A 19665-nucleotide genomic window follows, 5' to 3' on the forward strand; every position below is an offset into this window, starting at 1 on the left:
TCCCTCGCAAGTGGTGGCCATCTTGCGGAAGTGACATCACTGGAAGTGACATCATATCCTGTTTCTGGAGGCGTGCACACACACACACATAGGGGGGCCCACATAAATCTTGGGCCCCGGGCCCCCAAAGCCCTAGCTACGCCACTGGTTTGACTTCAAATTGATTAGCCCATTTTATAAATGTCATGGCAAATTGTTTAATGTGGGGCCTTTTGAAGTAAGTCTTGATGGCTTACATAGAGTAAGCTGTGCTCAGCTTGGACTCATAACAAATGCTTTGAGATGGTTTATTTAGTGAGAGAGAGAGAGAAAGAAGTCACTTGTGGTTTCCCATCAGGATTTTGTTATTTATCATAAATCTGTGGTGGCTGTTGGCTGCTCTCAGTGGCTCATGGCTTAGTTTAATAAATCTTCTCTTTTGTCAGTATAGGGATTCGTGTTTTTCAAGTGAGTCGTTGCATACTTGATCAAACCAATCAGGGAGCTGCACAGGACTCTGAGGATGACAGGGCCGATGTCACAGCAGCTCAGCCTGTGTCTTCTTGTGTGACGTGGAGAGACTGTGCTTTGCAGGGGGAATGGTGGCACTGGAAGGTCAAAAAGAGAGGAAGCCATGCACAGTTAAATGCTGCATGAAAAAGATGATCAGTTTGTGTTGGCAGGACTTTGCTGTAGGGAAGCTTTGAGTTGTGTGAGATCCCTGCTGCTTTAGAGAGCTGTGTGCAGTAATAAAATGGAGTAAAAGGACAGGTCCTCTTGTGGATCAAAAACTGGCTGAGTAATAGGAAGCAGAGAGTGAGTATAAATGGGCAGTCTTCGCAGTGGAGGACGGTAAGCAGTGGGGTGCCGCAGGGCTCGGTACTGGGTCCCATGCTTTTTAACTTGTTCATAAATGATTTAGAGTTCGGAGTGAGCAGTGAAGTGGCCAAGTTTGCGGATGACACTAAATTGTTCAGGGTGGTGAGAACCAGAGAGGATTGTGAGGAACTCCAAAGGGATCTGTTGAGGCTGGGTGAGTGGGCGTCAACGTGGCAGATGCGGTTCAATGTGGCCAAGTGCAAAGTAATGCACATTGGGGCTAAGAATCCCAGCTACAAATACAAGTTGATGGGGTGTGAACTGGCAGAGACTGATCAAGAGAGAGATCTTGGGGTCATGATAGATAACTCACTGAAAGTGTCAAGACAGTGTGCGTTTGCAATAAAAAAGGCCAATGCCATGCTGGGAATTATTAGGAAGGGAATTGAAAACAAATCAGCCAGTATCATAATGCCCCTGTATAAATCGATGGTGCGGTCTCATTTGGAGTACTGTGTGCAGTTCTGGTCGCCGCACCTCAAAAAGGATATTATAGCTTTAGAGAAGGTGCAGAGAAGGGCAACTAGAATGATTAAAGGGCTGGAGCACTTTCCCTATGAAGAAAGGTTGAAACGCTTGGGACTCTTTAGCTTGGAGAAACGTCGACTGCGGGGTGACATGATAGAGGTTTACAAGATAATGCATGGAATGGAGAAAGTAGAGAAAGAAGTACTTTTCTCCCTTTCTCACAATACAAGAACTCGTGGGCATTCGATGAAATTGCTGAGCAGACAGGTTAAGACGGATAAAAGGAAGCACTTCTTCACCCAAAGGGTGATTAACATGTGGAATTCACTGCCACAGGAGGTGGTGGCGGCCACAAGTATAGCCACCTTCAAGAGGGGTTTAGATAAAAATATGGAGCACAGGTCCATCAGTGGCTATTAGCCACAGTGTATGTGTGTATATAACATTTTTTGCCACTGTGTGACACAGAGTGTTGGACTTGATGGGCCGTTGGCCTGATCCAACATGGCTTCTCTTATGTTCTTATGTTCTTAAAATAAAAACAAAATTAGCAATAAAGGACAGGAGAAAGAAGAGTTTGGTGTCATGCAGGTTTCCACCCCCTTCCTCCACCAAGGAGTCCCTTACTAAGAATTAGGTTGTTCTGTTACCTGCAGTACTCCTGCAGTTGAGAACAGAAAGCATCAAAGAAGGTTTTGCAGTTCTGCGCAGAGATTCTTACTTCTCTAGTCTGACACAATGACCCTTTATTTTCTTTTAGAAAATCTTTTTAGAGAAGAAGAGCTCCTCCTCTCTCACATTATTTAGGGTGGCTCTTTCAAGGCTGTGCCTCGTCTGCATTTGGTCCTGTGATTTTCTGGGATAAGAAGAGCTCCCGAGACAGCAGCTAACTCTCAGAGACCCACCTGTTATGACGCTGGTTTTATCTGCTTGTGTCTCAATAGCATTTCTGCTTTGACTCCCCTGGATAGCAAGAGAAGCCCAGACACAGCAACTGAGAATCGTGCTGAAGAAGAAATCACCATTTGTCCTGGTATGAGCCCCTGTTGCTGCAATTTGTTTGATTTTGAGGCAGAAAGGCAGTGGCCTCCTCTAGCAAACAAACCTCTTTCCTGTTTGATGGCTTTTCAATCATGAAATCCCACTTTTCTCAAGAGTGAGCATATTGAAGGAGGCAAGGACGGTTTCTGGGGGAAACACACAGACCTACTTGGTTCCTCCCATTCCAAAATTTGTGTGCCTTGACTCAGCTAGGAGACAGCCATCCAGACTGTCTGGGTCCTGCCACTTGGACAGCTGCATGCATTGAACCTTTATGCTGTTTTCTATCAGCTTTCCTATCGAAATTGCCTCCCTTGGGGGACTTAAAAGGAAATCCTGGCAGAACACCAGCTCTGCCACCTTCCTTTTCATTTTTTTTTGGAGGGAGGAGGGAATTGGCCTTGGGTGCAGGATGAGAATGCACTCTACCAGCTGAGCAGCTTTGTTTTGACTCACTCTTAGGTGTTTTATAACAGTTCCTGGTTTTTTGGGCAGCACACTGGGACAAGAATGTTTTTCCTTGTCATTCAGAAATAGAACACACTGTTTCCTCCTTCCCGTTCTCTGGTCAAGCAAAGGAGGGTACCCTCATCACCACTCTGCCCCCTGTAGCAGTATTTCTGTGGAAGCTGCAGTAGCTGTGGCTGCTTGGGCATCAGACTCCAGGGATGCCAGCCACAGTTAAGCATTGCTTAGTGAGAAGCCCATGGCCCTTGCGCACTAGTTGTTTTCAGGGTATCTTGAATGATGTCTCTCTCTTTTCAGTTCAAAGCAAATCAGTCGTACAGCCGTGCTTACAAATCTCTCTGCCTTCAGCATACATTTTCAGAACTCTGCTAGGGGAAAGGAATTTTCTTATATTCAGTAAGCAAGGAAATTGTTGAAGGTTAAATTGTTCTCTTTGAGACCCAATCTGGTTTTGAAATTATTTTTTTCCAAAGCAGGCTTCTTTCAGTGTCACATCTGGTGTAGGAACAGGTTTAATTGAGAGGTTTCCTGCAGGAGATTGGATGAGGTTTTCATTGTTGGTAATAACTGCGGGGTGGGGGTGGTCTAAGGGTATTAAAAATGAAATACAAAGAGTAAGAAAACTGTATAAAAAACTAAGAGGGTTTGTTGTCTTTCTTCCAAAGTTGGAAAGCTTTGCTGTTGCATTGTGCCATTCACTAGCAAACACCTAACGGTATACTATGTGCACACCCTATTGATTCCTGCTCCCCATTGAGCTACAGAGCAACAGTGGTTTCATCCACATACGGATGCACTATAGCTTTAAACTTCTACTCTAGCTGTGTTGTTGCACGTTGTCTGCTAACATTTGTGACAAGTCTAAAAAATGTTTAGAAACTGTGAAGACACTGTAAAGCAAATGGGATAAATTTTATCAGCTAGTGTGGAATATGCTGGGGGGTGGAAAGGGGGAGGGCTTGTAGAGAAAAGGGAAGGGGCAAGCGGTTGTTAACATGGGAGGCTTCTGTTGCAGAGACCCAGCCGAGTCCATCGCAAGCTATTGAGCCTGAGAGCAGAGAAATCCATTCATCCAGCAAAGATGTGTCTCTGCAGGTAAGCAAATCCCAAAGGGATAACAGCCAGTGAAGCGTCTGGAATGCAGAGTCTCGTTTCCTGCCCATCTTCCAAAATGAGCTGCTATGCAAACTGTGCAGCCTGCTAGGAAACGTTTGTGTGGGGGTCTGTGTCTGTGTTTACACTGGGTCTTCTGTCAATCTCCCACCCTTTATACACAGCTCCTCCCAGTAATTTCAGTTCTACCATTTCTGTGGCCAGGGACTGCAAACGTGGCACTTTCATTAACTGAAAGGGAGTGCGGTTGACTTTCTCATGTTTTCCATCTTGCATGCAACACTTGGGTTGTGTGATATGCCAAAGGGTGCTTCTGGGTCCTGCTAAGTAAAGGGCATCAGACACTTTTTCTGATTGCCAGGCACAATTGCCCCATTGCCAGGCACAAATGTCTGTATGAACGAAGAGCTTACAAGCATGTTGGCAAAACTGTGACTTGGTGTGCAATTACACTTTTGCTGTTGACTCTTCACTGCTCTCTGGGGCTGAGACTGTTGTGTCCTTCTGCAGCTAGGCTGCGGGCAGCATGTGGGCAGTAGTCTAGGGTTGCTTCCTTGTGGAATGTGTGCTATGCTTATGTGGGCCCTCTGGCTCTTAACTTGTCCCAAAAATTGCATCTTGCTTTACCAGAGAACTGGTCAAACTTGGATGTCTGACAAGAGGCCTCTCTTGCTTGTCTCTTCACCAATGCAATTGTCTTTCCTATCTTGCTATACCTGTTCAGCAGTCACCATGCAGCTGTCAAAACAATGGCAGCTGACTTCAGTTGCTGCTTCTGGGGAGAAAAAATCTATTTAGGTTGCAGTTTTAAGAAGGGAAATATCAAAGGGATTTCCAAGAGCTGTTCTGGCAGGGTACATGAATACAGGAGAATTTGAGAGCACTTAACAAGAGGATTCATTTGTAAAAAGCAAGTCTTCAGCCCCTGCTGAATGGCTGTTGCAAGTAAGAGGAGCCTCACATAGGTAGATGTGTCTTAATACTGTCTCATTCCCTCTCCCCAAATTGGAGAGCCAGCTTGGTGTAGTGGTTAAGTGTGTGGATTCTAATCTGGGAGAACTGGGTTTGATTCCCCACTCCTCCATACAAAGCCAGATGGGAGACCTTGGGTCAGTCACAGTTTTCTCAGAGCTCTTCTCTCAAGAGCAGTTCTCAGAAGAGCTCTCTCAGCCCCACCTACCTCACAGGGTGTCCATTGTGGGGAGAGGAAGGGGATTGTAAGCTGCTCTGAGACTCCAAGTGAGAAGCAGGGTATAAATCCAATCTCCTCCTCCATTTTTCATAGTTCAGTTTTTGTCAGGCAGTGTGCCACCAATTGTTAGGTGTTGTGGCTAGTGGGACAGTGCAGCCACTCAGCTGCCATGCTCTCACAGTCAATGCTGTGTTGGTTTATAGAAGCACAAGGGAGTGGCTGGGAGTTCTGCAGCTGGCTCCTGCATTTGATAAATGTCTCTCGAGCAGGGGGTTATCTCTTCAAGCCATTTCCCTGGTGGGATTGCTGTGGGTGGTCAGAGCGACAAATTCTGAAGAGGGTAGTAGTCCTTTGCCCTTGTAGTACTCACCTTCTAGTTTTCACCCTGCAAGGCTCATGGGCTTGAACCTCAGCCCTCCAAACAAAGATCAAAAGCACCTTGTGTCATACGACTGAGTAGTTAATGGGAGGTGAGCCTTGCAGCAGCCAGCCTGATTTCCTCTACAGTGACCGCTGTCCACACAGATGCAGCCTCTGCTGACCCTCAGGCATGAGCCCTGTTTGAGCAGACCTCAGGGCATCTCTTCTTGCAAGCAGCATGGGCTGGTGCCACTTTCCCCTTTGCTGGGTGGGCAGTCAGTCATGCGGGGAAGGCTTTTCTTCACTGTTCTCTCAGGGCTTGTCAAAAGTTATTTGGGAAGGAGGGGGCTGACAAGGGTTGCTACACAATGCAGCATTTACATTTACAATGAGTTATTTACTGTGGGAGTGTAAGCAGTTTATTTGGACACCTGGTATTTGCAAAAGATGTGATTTGCACGGCTGTGCAGAAAGTGGAAATGGGAAGGAGCAGAGAGTTCTTCACATCTGAGTACGTGACATCTTATTAGGGTAACACCGATTTGATCAGAACTCTTCATCTTTGGCATGTTTTGTTCTGTGCTTGGCATGTCTTCATGACACACCACTGCATAATGGCACTTAACGAGATGTAGCAATGCCGAGATGCGAAAAGCCTGGGAAGATGTGGTGTTGTTGTAGTAGCTGCAGTATAGGTGAACAGCTGTGGAACTCTCAGTCCAAGTCTTATGCTTTGGAGTCTGCTCTCTTTAAGGAAAGGATTTTGTGTAAGATTTGACTGTGGAATTGTTGACGGTTCTTGCAGCTCAGTACTGATCACCTGTCAGCAGGGTGTTTGGCACATTTGAGTGGTTTTTTTTAAAGGACCAATCCAACACACCCCCACGCATAAAAGCAATCCTCAATCAGTCAATGAAATTCCTCACATAGAATTGGGCTTTTGCTTGACAATGTAGATTCTGTAATGAAGCTGCTAAGCAACAGGCCTACATAATGGAGACCACTCATAAAATAAAAAATGAAGCAAGCCTAAGCAGTCAGGCTTTCTCTGGTTTCCTTGGAACTGTGCAGTTATAAGGACAGAGATGACAATTTCTATTTGTGTGTGTGTGAGAGAGAGAGAGAGCGCACTTGCATGGTTCACCCCAATAAAAACCACCTATCCTGAATTATTTCCCACAGGCTCCATCCAGCTAGTTCAATATTTAAACAGACATTTTAATGGTTCTGGCAAACCTCCTTTGCTTTAAAGGTTTAGGACCCCCCCCCCCTTTTTTTGGTAGACTGACATTATACAGAAGGCTTCCAGTATTAAGCATGAGACAGCAGTAGCTGGCCTTCTGCCTCTTACAACCATGAATAGTTTAAGGCAGAGGCTCTGCATTTCAGAGGGAGGAACACACTGAATAGACAAGGCTCCATTGGAGATAAAAAATTGGGCGAGCTTAATGACATGCAGATAACAGTGCTTAACTTTTTTTTATCCCACAAAAAAAGCCAAGAAAGAACTCTGATGTGTTTTCTTTCATCTTACATCCTTGCTACAGAACTAGGGCTGATCTAGTTGAACCAGCATTCTTCTCCAAACCAAGCCTTGAGGTGACATTTAACACTGAAGAAAATAATAATAACCTAACCAGGATTCCAGTGTGTGGGGGGGTGGAGTTATAGCTGAAGCATTTGCTTTAACTGAGCTGCGTATTTGTCAGTGTGTATGGTTGTGGCATGGTTGAGTGTGTTGCACTCAGACTAGGGAGGTTTGGGTTTAAATCTTCTCCTTGGGCGCCTGATGGTTTCTCTGCCTATCTCCTTCACAGGGCGGTTGTGGAGATAAAATAAGAAAGTATCTCCACCCTGTCCATCCCAGAGGGATACAGCTAGATAGATGTGTCTTAACAAGCCAAGGCTACCTGGACATGAAACCCCTGCCCCTCTTTCTTACTTATTATAGGGTACTTTTCACTTGTGCTTGGACATGTTCGTGGTGAATAGGTCTTTTGAAGGCTAAACAGTAACCTCTGAATTCAAAGCATTAATAGGTCCTTAATTCAAAGCATTAATAGATCATTAATAGGTCCTTGACAGAAGGGACCTTCCGTACGCCCCTCAAGGAAGCAGTGGTTTGCCCACTTCTTAAAAAACCATCTTTAAACCCGGTTAAATTGGCCAACTGTTGACCGGTGTCGAACTTGAGTCATTGAGAGGCAGTGGCAGCACAGCTACATGGGTTTTTGAATGACACTTCCGCATTAGCCGACATGGGGATTCAGGGGTCTGCCCTCCAATGGCTTACCTCTTTTCTCCAAGGTCGAGGACAGAGGGTGGCAGTGGGGGAGAAGTCATCTCGGAGACACCCACTAATGTGTGGAGTGCCTCAGGGGGTGGTTCTCTCCCTAACACTATTTAACATCTACATGCACCCCCTCGCCCAGATTGTCCAAAGCTTTGGGCTGAAATGTCACCAATATGTGGATGACACCCAGCTCTACCTCTTGATGGGGGGCCTGGCTGACTGCATCCCAGAAAATCTGGATCGGGCATTACAAGCTGCTGTGAAATGGCTCAGACAAAGTCGGCTGAAATTGAATACAGCAAAGACGGAGGTTCTGTACCTAAGCCGAGGTGGCCTGGGAAGAGAGATCCCTTTACCGACCTTCGATGGGGCGCCTTTAGCACCAGCTTTGAGGGTCAAGAGTTTAGGGGTTCTCCAGGAGCCTTCGTTAACTATGGAGGCCCAGGTGGCAGCCATTGCCTGATCTGCATTCTATCATCTTAGGCAGATAAGACAGTTGGTGCCATACCTGGAACGCAGCGAAAATGGAAAAAGAGCAGGCTAAATGGATCATCCATTCCAGCAGTGGCCAGCTTGGTGCTGTCAGGAAGCCCACAAGCAGGGCATAAAGACAACCAAGAAGTAATATTGCTTGTTGGCAGGTAGAGTTTTGAATAACTTGAAGCATGACAGGCAACTTTGAAGGTTTATTCGGGGAAAATAGACTGTAACATCAGGCATGTAAGAAAATAAACATAAAAATAGCATGTTCAATTAGCTGAATTCTAACTAAGCTGGATGTGTCAGAGCAGGAAGCTTAGTTAACAAAATTCTTTGAAGTTATCAGTATATGTGCAATGCAGTCTGCTAAAAAACCAAATGGAGAGACCATGGCTCAGTGGTACAGCATCCGCTTTGGGTGCAGAAGGTCCTAGCCAGGTTGAGGCAGAGAAGTCTCCACCTTGTCCTCCCCCAGCTCCCTCCCCACCATCTATTGTGTTGTTGTACCAGCTTCCACTCAGGTGGCACAACCTCACCTGGTCAAATAATGTTATTTGTGCCTTTACAGCCATCTGATTTGATTTTATTGTGATGGAAATCTGTTTTAATAATAAATTTATGATATTGTTTTCAATTTGTTGATCTTCTTCGTGGTCTCTGTACTTCACACTCATGGGATAGAGTGCCCGCGCTGATCCCCGAATTGGTACCTAAAAAGCCTGGGATTTTTTTGCGCTCGGCACCAGTGGGCATGCGCAGGCATCCCAGTACATATGCTCACCGGAGCCAGCGTGAGGATCCTGCCAGTTCCTTCTTGACCACCGCGTTGAAAGGATCTTTCCTGGACTGCTCCGGTTGGTGCTTGGTAATCCTTCTGGATTTTCTCTTTCTTGCCCGTTTTTTGTTTTTCCTAGTTCTTGTTAGTAGTTAGTAGTTGTTAAAAAAAAGAAGAACTTTGTGTTGGATTTTGCCCCTCAGGGCTTTATTTCCCCACTTCCCTCGTGGGTTCCGTGCCTATGGAAAGGCGTTGGGGGTTCTTCAAACGTTGCCTGAAGTGTGGTAGCAAGATCGCACCCCCTGACGGTCACTCCCTCTGCTTGTTGTGCCTGGGTGAGAGCCACCATGTCGACTTGTGCCCGCATTACTCGAGGTTTTTGAGGCAAACCTGAAAGAATCGGGCGGCAAGGCTATCGGCGGCCTTAGTCGAATCGGCTCTTCATCTGCCAAAAATGGCAATGGGCCCGTCGGTATCAATGGGGGACGCTACCCAGTCTATGGCTTCGACATCGGTCGATCCATCGTCGCCAGTACAGACGGGTATGCCGACTGTGCGGGGTCGACCCATGAAACAACCCTCTGATGGGTTAGTGGTGCTCACGCCAACCAAGAAACGTCAGGACGATTTGGGGAACCGATCGTCCCTCCTGAAGAAGCTTAAGTCCAAGGAGAAGCGGAAGAAGGACAGACTTTCCTGCACTTTTTCCCCTGCTAGGGATGCTTCGATGGAGTCAGTGTTGGCACAAACTGTTCCATCTCGGAAGATTCTGGCGTCTCCCAGTCCCTGAAGTCCTTCGGTATTGGGAAGACGCGGCTCCTAGCCGACCCACTTTTCGGGATCGGAGCAGGAAATATACCTAACTCAGCGGACTCATTCATCCAGGTCGAGGTCGCGTCGTCGGAGTGACAGTGGTTCGGTATCGGAAGTCGAGGCTTTGGCACCGAGCGAACCTTTAGCACCACTTCAGCCTACTACAGGACAGAGAGAGCTTGAGTCAGGTGCTGTGATTTGACGTTTCCCGCCACCTCCAATGTGGTACTAACGTCCGTGGCCTTGCTCATATGGACCTTACCCATATCCATCACCATATCCATATTGTAAAGTTAGACTTCATGTGTTGTGAGCTGCCCTGAGCCACCTTGGTGGGAAGGGCGGGATATAAATCATAAATAAACATAAATGGTACCCTCCCCGTGAGTTCCCGGAATGGGACCAGCGGTCAGAAGCCTCGCACTTCTCGAGGGTTTCTCATCACTCTGCCATTCGTCGTGCACCTTTGGCATCGGTGTGGATTCCACCTGAGAGACGCAGGGAGTGGTCTGGGGACCTGCAGGCTCATCTGTCAGTATCGCACAAATCTTGGCCCAAGAGGCCTTATCAGAAATTTTTCCCTGACCAATCTTGGAGACTTCGCTCTTCACAGACGGAGAATAGGTCTCCTTATAGGGGAAATAAGTCCAGATTTGCTTCGGCCTCTGCGGCCACCAACAACTCCAAGGGCTCCCACCCTCAGAAGCAGGGCCTTTGACTTTTCTGCCGCACATATCAACGTCCCTCCTTCTTCTCACATCCACCTCCATCATCATCTACCGGCTTGGGAGTCCATCTCCACAGACAGATCGGTCCTCTCCATCATAGCAGAAGGTTACAAGATAGACTTCATTCAGGTTCTGACTCAGTCAGTGATTGTTACCACACACCCTTCCTCCCCTCTGCTAGAGGAAGTGAGCAACCTCTTGCAGAAACAAGCCATAGAACTGGTTCTGATAGCAGCCAGAACAGGGGGGGGGGTTTCTATTCTTGTTATTTCCTGGTCCCCAAATGGGATGGGGGACTGAGACCAATTATGGACCTTCGAAATCTGAACAAGTTTATCGTGTACCAGAAATTCCGGATGTCTACTCTGCAAACAATCCTTCCCCTCATCAACCAAGGGGACTGGATGGCAATGTTGGATCTCAAGGATGCCTACTTCCATGTCAGCATTTATCCATCTTTCAGGCATTTCCTCAGGTTTGCGATAGGCTCCAACCATTTTCAGTTCAAAGCCCTTCCATTTGGCCTGTGTACTACACCGCGGGTGTTTACCAAGATGATGAGTGTTGTAGCCGCACATCTTCGGCTTCAAGGCATAGTCGTTTTTCCGTATATAGACGACTGGCTCCTTGTGGCGGATTCGGAAGAACGTCTATCTGGCCATATTACAAGCACTCTTTGTCTTCTTCACAACTTAGGTCTGCAGGTCAACATGAAAAAGTCCCATCTGATACCATCAAGGACAGTTCAGTTTATCGAGGCTCTGCTGACACAAATCTTCATTGCACGTTTCTGCCTTAGCAGAGAACGATGGACATTATCACTCTCATTCATCTTTTTCAAAGCCGGAAATGGGGCACAGCATAACAACTGCAGCGGATGCTGGGGCTGATGGCAGCGACTACCAGTGTGCTGCTGTTTGCGAAACTACACATGAGGGGGCTTCAACTTTGGTTCCTCAGAAAGTTTCGGCCTTTACGGGACTCGAAACCTCGAAAGAGGTTCACGATTCCACCATCAATCCTTCGGGCCATGGAATGGTGGACATCCAGAGACATCATCTGTCAGGGAGCTCCCTTCCATCTGCCTGTGATGACAGTTACGATCATCACAGATGCGTCCTTATGGCGCTGGGATGCTCACATGGACTCTCTATGTGTGTGGGGGGGTCCGTGGCCTCCACAGCTGACTCGTTGCCGTATCAACTATCTCGAACTGTTGGCAATTCATTTCGCCCTTCAGTCCTTCCGTTCCTTGGTGGCGGGGAAGACTGCGGCTCTGTTGACGGACAACACTACAGCCCTTTGTTATGTCAGCAGACAGGGCGGGACAGTCTCCTGACGGCTCTGTGCGCTAGCAATAGAACTGTGGCTGGAGTATCTGGAACACGTCATCTACGTGAAAGCTGCACACTTTCCAGGAGTATTCAATCTCCAGGCGGATTCGTTGAGCAGAGGAGCAGCATCTCCACACGAATGGGAGATGCAGTGGCGCTTCCTTCAACCTGTGTTCCATTTTTGGGGGTATCCTCAGGTGGATGTTTTCACCACAGCCCTGAATTGGAAGTGTCCCCTGTTCTGCACCAGGGGAGGAACGGGTCTGGTGTCTTTGGGAGACGGTCTAATGTTCCAGTGGAAGGGTTGGTTCCTGTATCTGTTTCCACCTCTTCCGCTGCTGACAAAAGTTGTCAACAAGATAGCAAGAGAGAAACAGAGGTGCATACTAATCACGCCGTGGTGGCCTCGGCAAAACTGGTTTCCAATTTTGCTCCATTTGGCGAGGGGAGTTTTCAATCATTTCCCGGCGGAACCAGACCTTCTTTCGGCCCAGGAAGGACAAGTGTTTCACCACAACATTCCTCACTTGAAGTTGACGGTGTGGCTCATCGACCCTGTGATTTTTCGAGCAGAGTCAAGCACGTTTTTCTGAACAGTAGGAAGTTGTCTACCCATGTTTCCTATGACAGGAAATGGGGGAAGTTTCTTCAGTTTTTGGCTAATTCTGCAGTCTCATTCCAACGGGTGGGTCTACTGGCATTTTTTGACTTTCTGTTGTCTTTGGTGGATGCTGGACTTTCCTTTTCTTCTGTTAAAGTTTATCAGCAATATCAGCTCACCATGAGCCTGTTGAGGGACATTCGGTGTTTGCTCATCCTTATTCAAAGCAATTCTTGAAAGGATTGGTCAGATTGCATCCTCCGTCCAGATCACCTCCACAGTTGTGGGATTTGCCGTTAGTATTGGACAGGTTGACCTTGTGCCCCTTTGAACCAATGGCAACCTGTTCCCTACAGCTTCTATTCTGGAAGACTGCATTTTTGGTGGCAATCACGTTGGCACGCCATGTAGGGGAGCTCATGGCTATGCGTTGTGACCACCCATATTTAAGTGTTCCATGAGTCCGGAGTTTCATTGGCTCCTGATGTTTCGTTTCTCCCTAAGGTGGTTTCCCAGTTTCACCTTAAGTTGGACGTTTGGTTACCTACCTTTTACCCCATGCCTTCCTCGGACGAGGAACGTCGGTGGCACGCTTTGGATGTCAAGCGTGCGTTACTTTTTTACTTGAGTCGTTCTAAGGGTTTTCGTCAGGAGCAGCATCTTTTTGTTTCCTATGCTGCTCCTAGATTGGGTTCAAAAATTTCATCTCAGCAGCTTTTGAAGTGGCTTACTGAGACTATTAAAGTGTGCTACTTCCTGGCGAAGAAGCTGTTGCCTGGACCCATTCGTGGACACTCTACTAGAGAGATGGTGACGTCAGTGGCGTTCCTGAAGGGTGTTTCCTTGACAGACGTATGCAAGGCCGCCACTTGGTCCTCTCCTCGTGCTTTCATGAAGCATTATGCTCTGGATGTGCATGCTCAGCAGAGGACTCGTCTGGGAGCTGTGGTGCTGCAAGCTGTCTCTTCTGGTTGACCATCTGCTCCTGCCTCCAGGTATGTCTGGCTTGCTAATCTCCCATGAGTGTGAAGCACAGAGACCATGAAGAAGATAGACAGGTTGCTTACCAGTAACTGTAGATCTTCGAGTGGTCATCTGTGCATTCACACTACCCACCCTCCTTCCCCACTGCTGATGGTCTCCCTATGTTAAGGGCTTCCAGTGGTCAGGAAGGAACTGGCGGGATCCTCGCGCTGACTCCGGTGAGTATGTGTACTGGGACGCCTGTGCATGCCCACTGATGCTGAGCGTGAAAAAATCCCGGGCTTTTTAGGTACCGATTCGGGGATTGGCGTGGGCGCTCTATCCCATGAGTGTGAATGCACAGATGACCACTCGAAGACCTACAGTTACAGGTAAGCAGCCTGTCTTTATCTTTCCTGAGCTTCGCTGTGCAGAGGAGGGAGAGCTAAAAATCTAATAAAATAGATAAAACAATTCCCAACATCAACAATAACAAAAATCTAGTAGGAGGCCTTACCTGGATAGCCCAGGCAAGCCTGATCTTGTCAGATCTTGGAAGTTAAGCAGGGTCAACTCTGGTTAGTACTTGGATGGGAGACCTCCTTGAAATGCCAAGGACAGGGACAGGCTCTATTCAACCACCTCTCTGAATATCACCAGAGGTCAACATGACTTCCAAGTACAGAAACACACAAATACAAAAATAACTCCCCCAAAAAGAATCTAGTAGGAGGAGATGAGAAAGATCTCTCTGCCCGAGATCCTGGAAAGCCGTTACCAGTCAGAGTAGACAATACTGACACTGATAGTCTGATCCAGTATAAGGCAGCCTCCTGTGTTCACACAGCAGTTGTCAATCTGGATTTTAAGCAGGTTTTGCTTTTGGGTTGCTGTTTTTCCAGTACCAAAATATGCCCAGTTTGAAAAGATTGAAAATAAGAAGGTTGCTGGATGCAGGTATAACTTCCCTTTCTGAGTCAAGGGGCTTATAAAAGCATTTTGGCTGTATTCAAATAGGAAAGTGGGAGACAGGAAAGGAGAAAAAATGCAAAGGGGAGCCACAAGTTTCCCAGAGTCCTGCATCACAAACCACTAAGTTGCTTGGAGATGCAATCAGGGTGCTAGTTGCTTCACATTAACATTTCACTAATTTTCTCAGCATGATAATATAACCTTTGGTCTGGTGACACCTTATCAGTGGCTGTAATTTGGCCAAAGAGAATACCAAAACTATTGTTTGGACCACCAAATACATGTACACCCCACCAGCATAGACCACCAAATACATGTACACTCCACAACTGGCTACAGTGCAGACTGTTCTTGTTGGGGTATTCATTTAAAAGTCAGAGGTGATGTCCAGACAGATTGAGATATGAGACATATGCTTTAAAGGAAATAGAGTTTACTGGAAAACATTAGGGAAAGGTGCTTGGGATGAAATAAAAAAAACCATTCTACCTTGCTAAGTTCACTAACAGCTACGTGGCTACTTCTGTAATGGAGATTTTTGTTGCTTTCTTCTTCCCAGCAAGCACAGAGGCAGGAAGGACAGCCGTTAAGCTTGCATAGAAGAGCAAAGCATTCTTACAAAAAGGGTGTCAGCCTAGCAATAGTAAGGTACAGGCCACTCCATTTCCTTCTTGTTTTTCCTGGGCTTACAACAGACAGTTTCTAATTGGATAGAAACTACAATACATCATATTCTGCTTTCTAGATACTAACATTTGTTTAATCGCATCAGAGCCATTGTGTCCATTAGGCAGCATGAGGTGGCTGCCTGGAGCGTGACTCTGGAGGGAGGGCACCAGTTAGGCCCTCCTGCCTGGCCTTGCCTTTGAGGCAAGAGAAAGAGCAAGCTTGGCACAAACTGCCACTGGGTTTCTGGCCTCAGCACGCATGCTCCTCACCACTCACTTGCTGTCGCTCCGTCTTTCATGTCTGTGCTTCCAAGCATAGACGTAAGGCATGGAGAGCCGGTGTGTGTATGTGTATGCACTGAGCCCAGAAGCCCCATGGTGGCTACCCCTCCTTGCCAAGGAGTTGAGGGGTGGCAGGGGCACCTTGTGTGGGCTTTTTAGCACTGGCGCTGAATCCTGTCATGACCGAAATGTAAATAACTTGAATTCCAATAATTCCACTAGATGAAACCTTCCCATTGCTTCAAGATAAATAAAACAAATCCCATGGTGGTGAGGAGAGGGATCTCATTTTACTCTCCTAGATAGCATTCTCTGCAGGTAGGGCTGCCAGGCCTTGACTGGGTGCTTGAGTTCTTTGTCAGTTTCACGTGTTTTTGCTTGCTGATACTTTCACTTTCTCTATTAAGATGTTTTACACTTTCCTCAGAGCACAGGTAATCCTTGCCTTAAATAGAACACATGGTTCTCCAGGGGGGCCTCATGGCAATTTGGGGAGGACATGCTGCCTTTGAAATAAGCAGTAGATATTAGTGCTGTGGTGCTCACTCATCAGTGTGTAGTTCCTACATCTGACCTGATCAGTGGGAATAGAAAGTACTGCTAGAAGTGAAGCACAGATGGCCCAGGGAGGGTCAGAAACTGTAGAAGATCAATGGAACAGGGTTGATGCTGAAGAATTAACCTTGCAAGAAGACTAATTTGACTTATATCTTACCCTGCCCTGGTCCTCAGGCTGATGCAAATGAAGACACTGGGAAGAGTGTGACTGCACCCAGCCTTCCAGCTGATGGCGCTATCTCATGTCCATTGTGTGATCGCAGATTCCCAGTTTTGGAAATTGAGCGACATGCCATGTATTGTAATGGCACAGGAGAGGACACAGAAGATGATGCTCCAGGTCTGTGAAATTTCTGCCTTACCTCTCAGTTGTTCATGGTAGTCTTATTCAGTAATCTAGCTATTCTCTGTATATGTTTGTTGGAGCCCGAGTTAGAATAGTCAGTATCTGGGCCAGCTTCAGACAGAATCCTAAAATCAGAAAGGTGAAAATGCAGTGTGCAACCTCGTCTTGCCCTAAAACAGCATATTCTGTATTTTCAGGGAATTGTGAATGTATTATCTGTGCATGTCGAATGATCAGATCCAGGTGCGGGGGAGTACCTTGGAAGCAGGCAGGCTAGAGAAAGACTGGCTGAAGGCCTGTAATTTGGCACAGAGGGAAGATTGAGAGGCCTCTCTCTATGACAGTTTGTCTAAATGAGGGAGGACAGAGGCCTGGTCTGCAGATGCAATGGAATGAATGGGGTGGGAATGCTGTCTAAGGTGCTGAAATGGATTGTCTCACTTCAGACTGCAGGTACACCTCTACCAGCTCATTCTGCTGCATGTGTAGACCAGGCTAGAGTTTTTATAAATGGCAGTAGCACAGAATGGGTTGCAGTTGCCTGGAGGTCAGTGGCTTTTACAGCACAGGGAGCCTGTGCCAAATCTGCAGAGTTTTGTTTCAAGACTTGTGATATTTCAAAGTCGATGCCCTCCATTTCTGCCTGCCCCAACAACCTGGAGCTCCTAGGTCTGCAGTTTCCCCATCAGGTTGTATGATTTTCTTCAGAGCAGCCTCCATCACATCCCCCACCCCCCATTCCCTATGAACAGATCCTGACCCTCAAGTCTAGACAGGCTGCTATTTCACATCGACAGAGTTCATCTGGGTTTGAGCACACTAAACTTCTGGTTGGCAGTGGGAAATCTCATCCACAGTCTAGGCCCTCTTTTGCCTCCATATACCATCCTGTATTTTTTTCTTCACTCCTGCTGCAAAGGGGTAGCAAAATGATGCTGCATACGAAAAGGCCTTCCCATCCGCTACGAGTGTGAAAGTGCTATTCACTGCAAAGTCCTTTTCTAGTCAGCTGCTTGGAAGTGCTCAGTGACTAAGGAAAGAAAGCTTTAGTTGGCATGAAGGAAATCCTAACTCTTTTTACTTCTTCAGTATTGACAAAGGAGCCGTTTGGAAGAGAAGACTTCTCACATGCAATGGTTCTTGTAAGTGTTCAGCTGCCAAAATGTAAAGACAGGCTGATGGCTACAGCTGCAAGTACAGCTTCAGGCAGATTGAACATGTACACATAAAGACTGTTCGCTATTAACGATCTACCTCTGATGGCATAACATTTTTGTATTTTAATTAACAAGAATAGCAATTCAGTTGTTCCACAAATGCCATGGTTTTATACGCAGCTATTAGTCATTATATGAAATCAAGTGAAGGAAGTGCTATTGCAGTGCCTGGCCTTTCCTTTGTTAAGGCAGGAGTAGAAAATTTGATCAGTGCTGAGGACCACATTTGAAATACATTATAAGCCAGAGGGCCATTGCCAATTTGCATATTTAATGGCATGTGATTAACATAATTGGCATAGCCTTTTTTTGTTAGCCTTGTCAAGCCAAGCTACTATAAATTATTAGCAGGCATTATTCCTATTCTGAAATAGTTGCCCTCAAATGTGAAAAACTTGACTCAGCCGTTGGAAAAAAACCCTTAGTGTATTAGCATTAGAAATCACAAAAATTAAATGCAGTGAACCTGAGATGCTTTTTCTTTGTTTTCGTTGTTTTTCATCATATGACTCTTTTGCCATTTACTTGAGACAGATCTTTTTGCAGCCATGAGGCACAGAACTTTATATAATGAAAGGAAACATTCTCAAAATTCTAATTAGTGTGTGAGTCCACAGAACATGTCAAGGTTACGTGCAGGTTCCATGCTCTTATCTTGCTCACTTCCTCTTGAAGCCTCTTGTGTATTTGTTGCAATTGATCTATTAAATATAGTAAAAAACATTACAAGTGTGGCAAACACAGCACAAATCCAAATGAAACTCTATATTTATACAACTTGGGCTCATTGTTATATGTACTGTGCAATGTAGGATAACATCTCTAGAACATCATCCTATTGTGTGTTGTGAGCAGAGATCCCAGCTGCAGCACATAGAAAGTCTTTCCTTTCAGCCTGCCTATGGGGAACTGTTCTTAAAACAATGGCATGGCTCAGACTAACTATAGTTTGGCATCATATGAACAATCCTAGGAGCTTTCGACTTGGGTGTACAACCTCTCCTTTCTTTGTATGCCATGAGCTAGTATTTATTTCCTGGGCCTGAACCAGACAGTTGTAGTTTGCAGGGCAAGTACAAACCAGGACTACAAACTATGGTTTGTTTTCAGTTTGCAAGCCTGGTTTGCAGGGCAAGGACAAACCATGTTCTCTGGATTGGATATAATGCCAAACTGGATTGCCAGTGCTCCCCCCCCTTAATTCCTGAATGTGTGTTGGCAGGAAGGAGAATAATAATAATAATAATTGCAGATTTATACCCTGCTCTTCTCTCTGAATCAGAGACTTAGAGTGGCTTACAATCTCCCATGTCTTCTCCCCCCACAACAGACACCCTGTGAGGTGGGTGGGGCTGCTATGTACTTTTAACATAGCAGTCACCACCAGGGACTCACAACTGCAGTATGGCTGCCAGTCCATCTTGGCAACTGATGTAAAGTATAAGTCTGAATTCTTTATGGAAGTATTTGTTTTGTTTTGCTTTTTTTTATTTGAGCCCTGTGAACCTGACTGAGCTCACATCTACAGACTTAGCTAATGCTCTTTCATGGAATAAAAATCCTTTAAAAGCGGCAGCAAGCTTGCATCAGGCTTGCTGAGTCAAGTTTGACTGATCTGAGATTGAAAATTCTGGATTTTGCATTCCCAGCATTTGACTAGGGTTCCCTTCCCCCCGCCAACGAACTGTGTGGTTTGTATTTGGCTGCCCTGTGATCAGCGCAGTAGCACAGTGTGGAAAGAAATCAAAGCTCCGCTCAGTGTCCTCCCTCTTGATCTGCTCTGAGAAGGCTGCTGTAGTTCCTCCTCACCACTGGCTTTAGAGGTCAATGATCCACTTTCAGGACAGCTTAATTGGATTTACTCTAGAGGTCTCTGGTACTATAAACTCTAACATCTTTCAGTGTTTTCTGTTATAAAGGAACCTCTCTGACTTGTCAGTCTACTGTTCTCTTACTGCCTACTGTAAATTCACTAGCTCTTGTTTGAGCTTGTAGCCTAAAAAAAGCCATTTCATCTTAGAAGATACTTAATGCCATCTGTTCCACAGGGTGCAGTGGCATGTCTTGTTTGTGCATCCTGTGCTGTGGCTGAACACTTGTCTGCTACCAGAACTCATAGAGTTGCATACTTAAGC

The 19665-nt window shown here is 46.3% G+C and overlaps 1 protein-coding gene across 1 annotated transcript in view; it reads left to right on the forward strand.

The window, feature by feature from the left end:
• Window positions 1-19665, forward strand: part of UIMC1 (ubiquitin interaction motif containing 1) — a 108908-nt gene that overhangs the window by 75269 nt on the left and 13974 nt on the right. The window contains exons 7-9 of the mRNA XM_060240185.1: window positions 2271-2359; window positions 3851-3930; window positions 16142-16307. Coding sequence (XP_060096168.1) covers window positions 2271-2359; window positions 3851-3930; window positions 16142-16307 — 335 coding nt within the window. The remainder of the gene's footprint in view (window positions 1-2270; window positions 2360-3850; window positions 3931-16141; window positions 16308-19665) is intronic.

This window comes from Heteronotia binoei, chromosome 5 (genome assembly GCF_032191835.1).
Source record: "Heteronotia binoei isolate CCM8104 ecotype False Entrance Well chromosome 5, APGP_CSIRO_Hbin_v1, whole genome shotgun sequence".
NCBI lineage: Eukaryota > Metazoa > Chordata > Lepidosauria > Squamata > Gekkonidae > Heteronotia > Heteronotia binoei.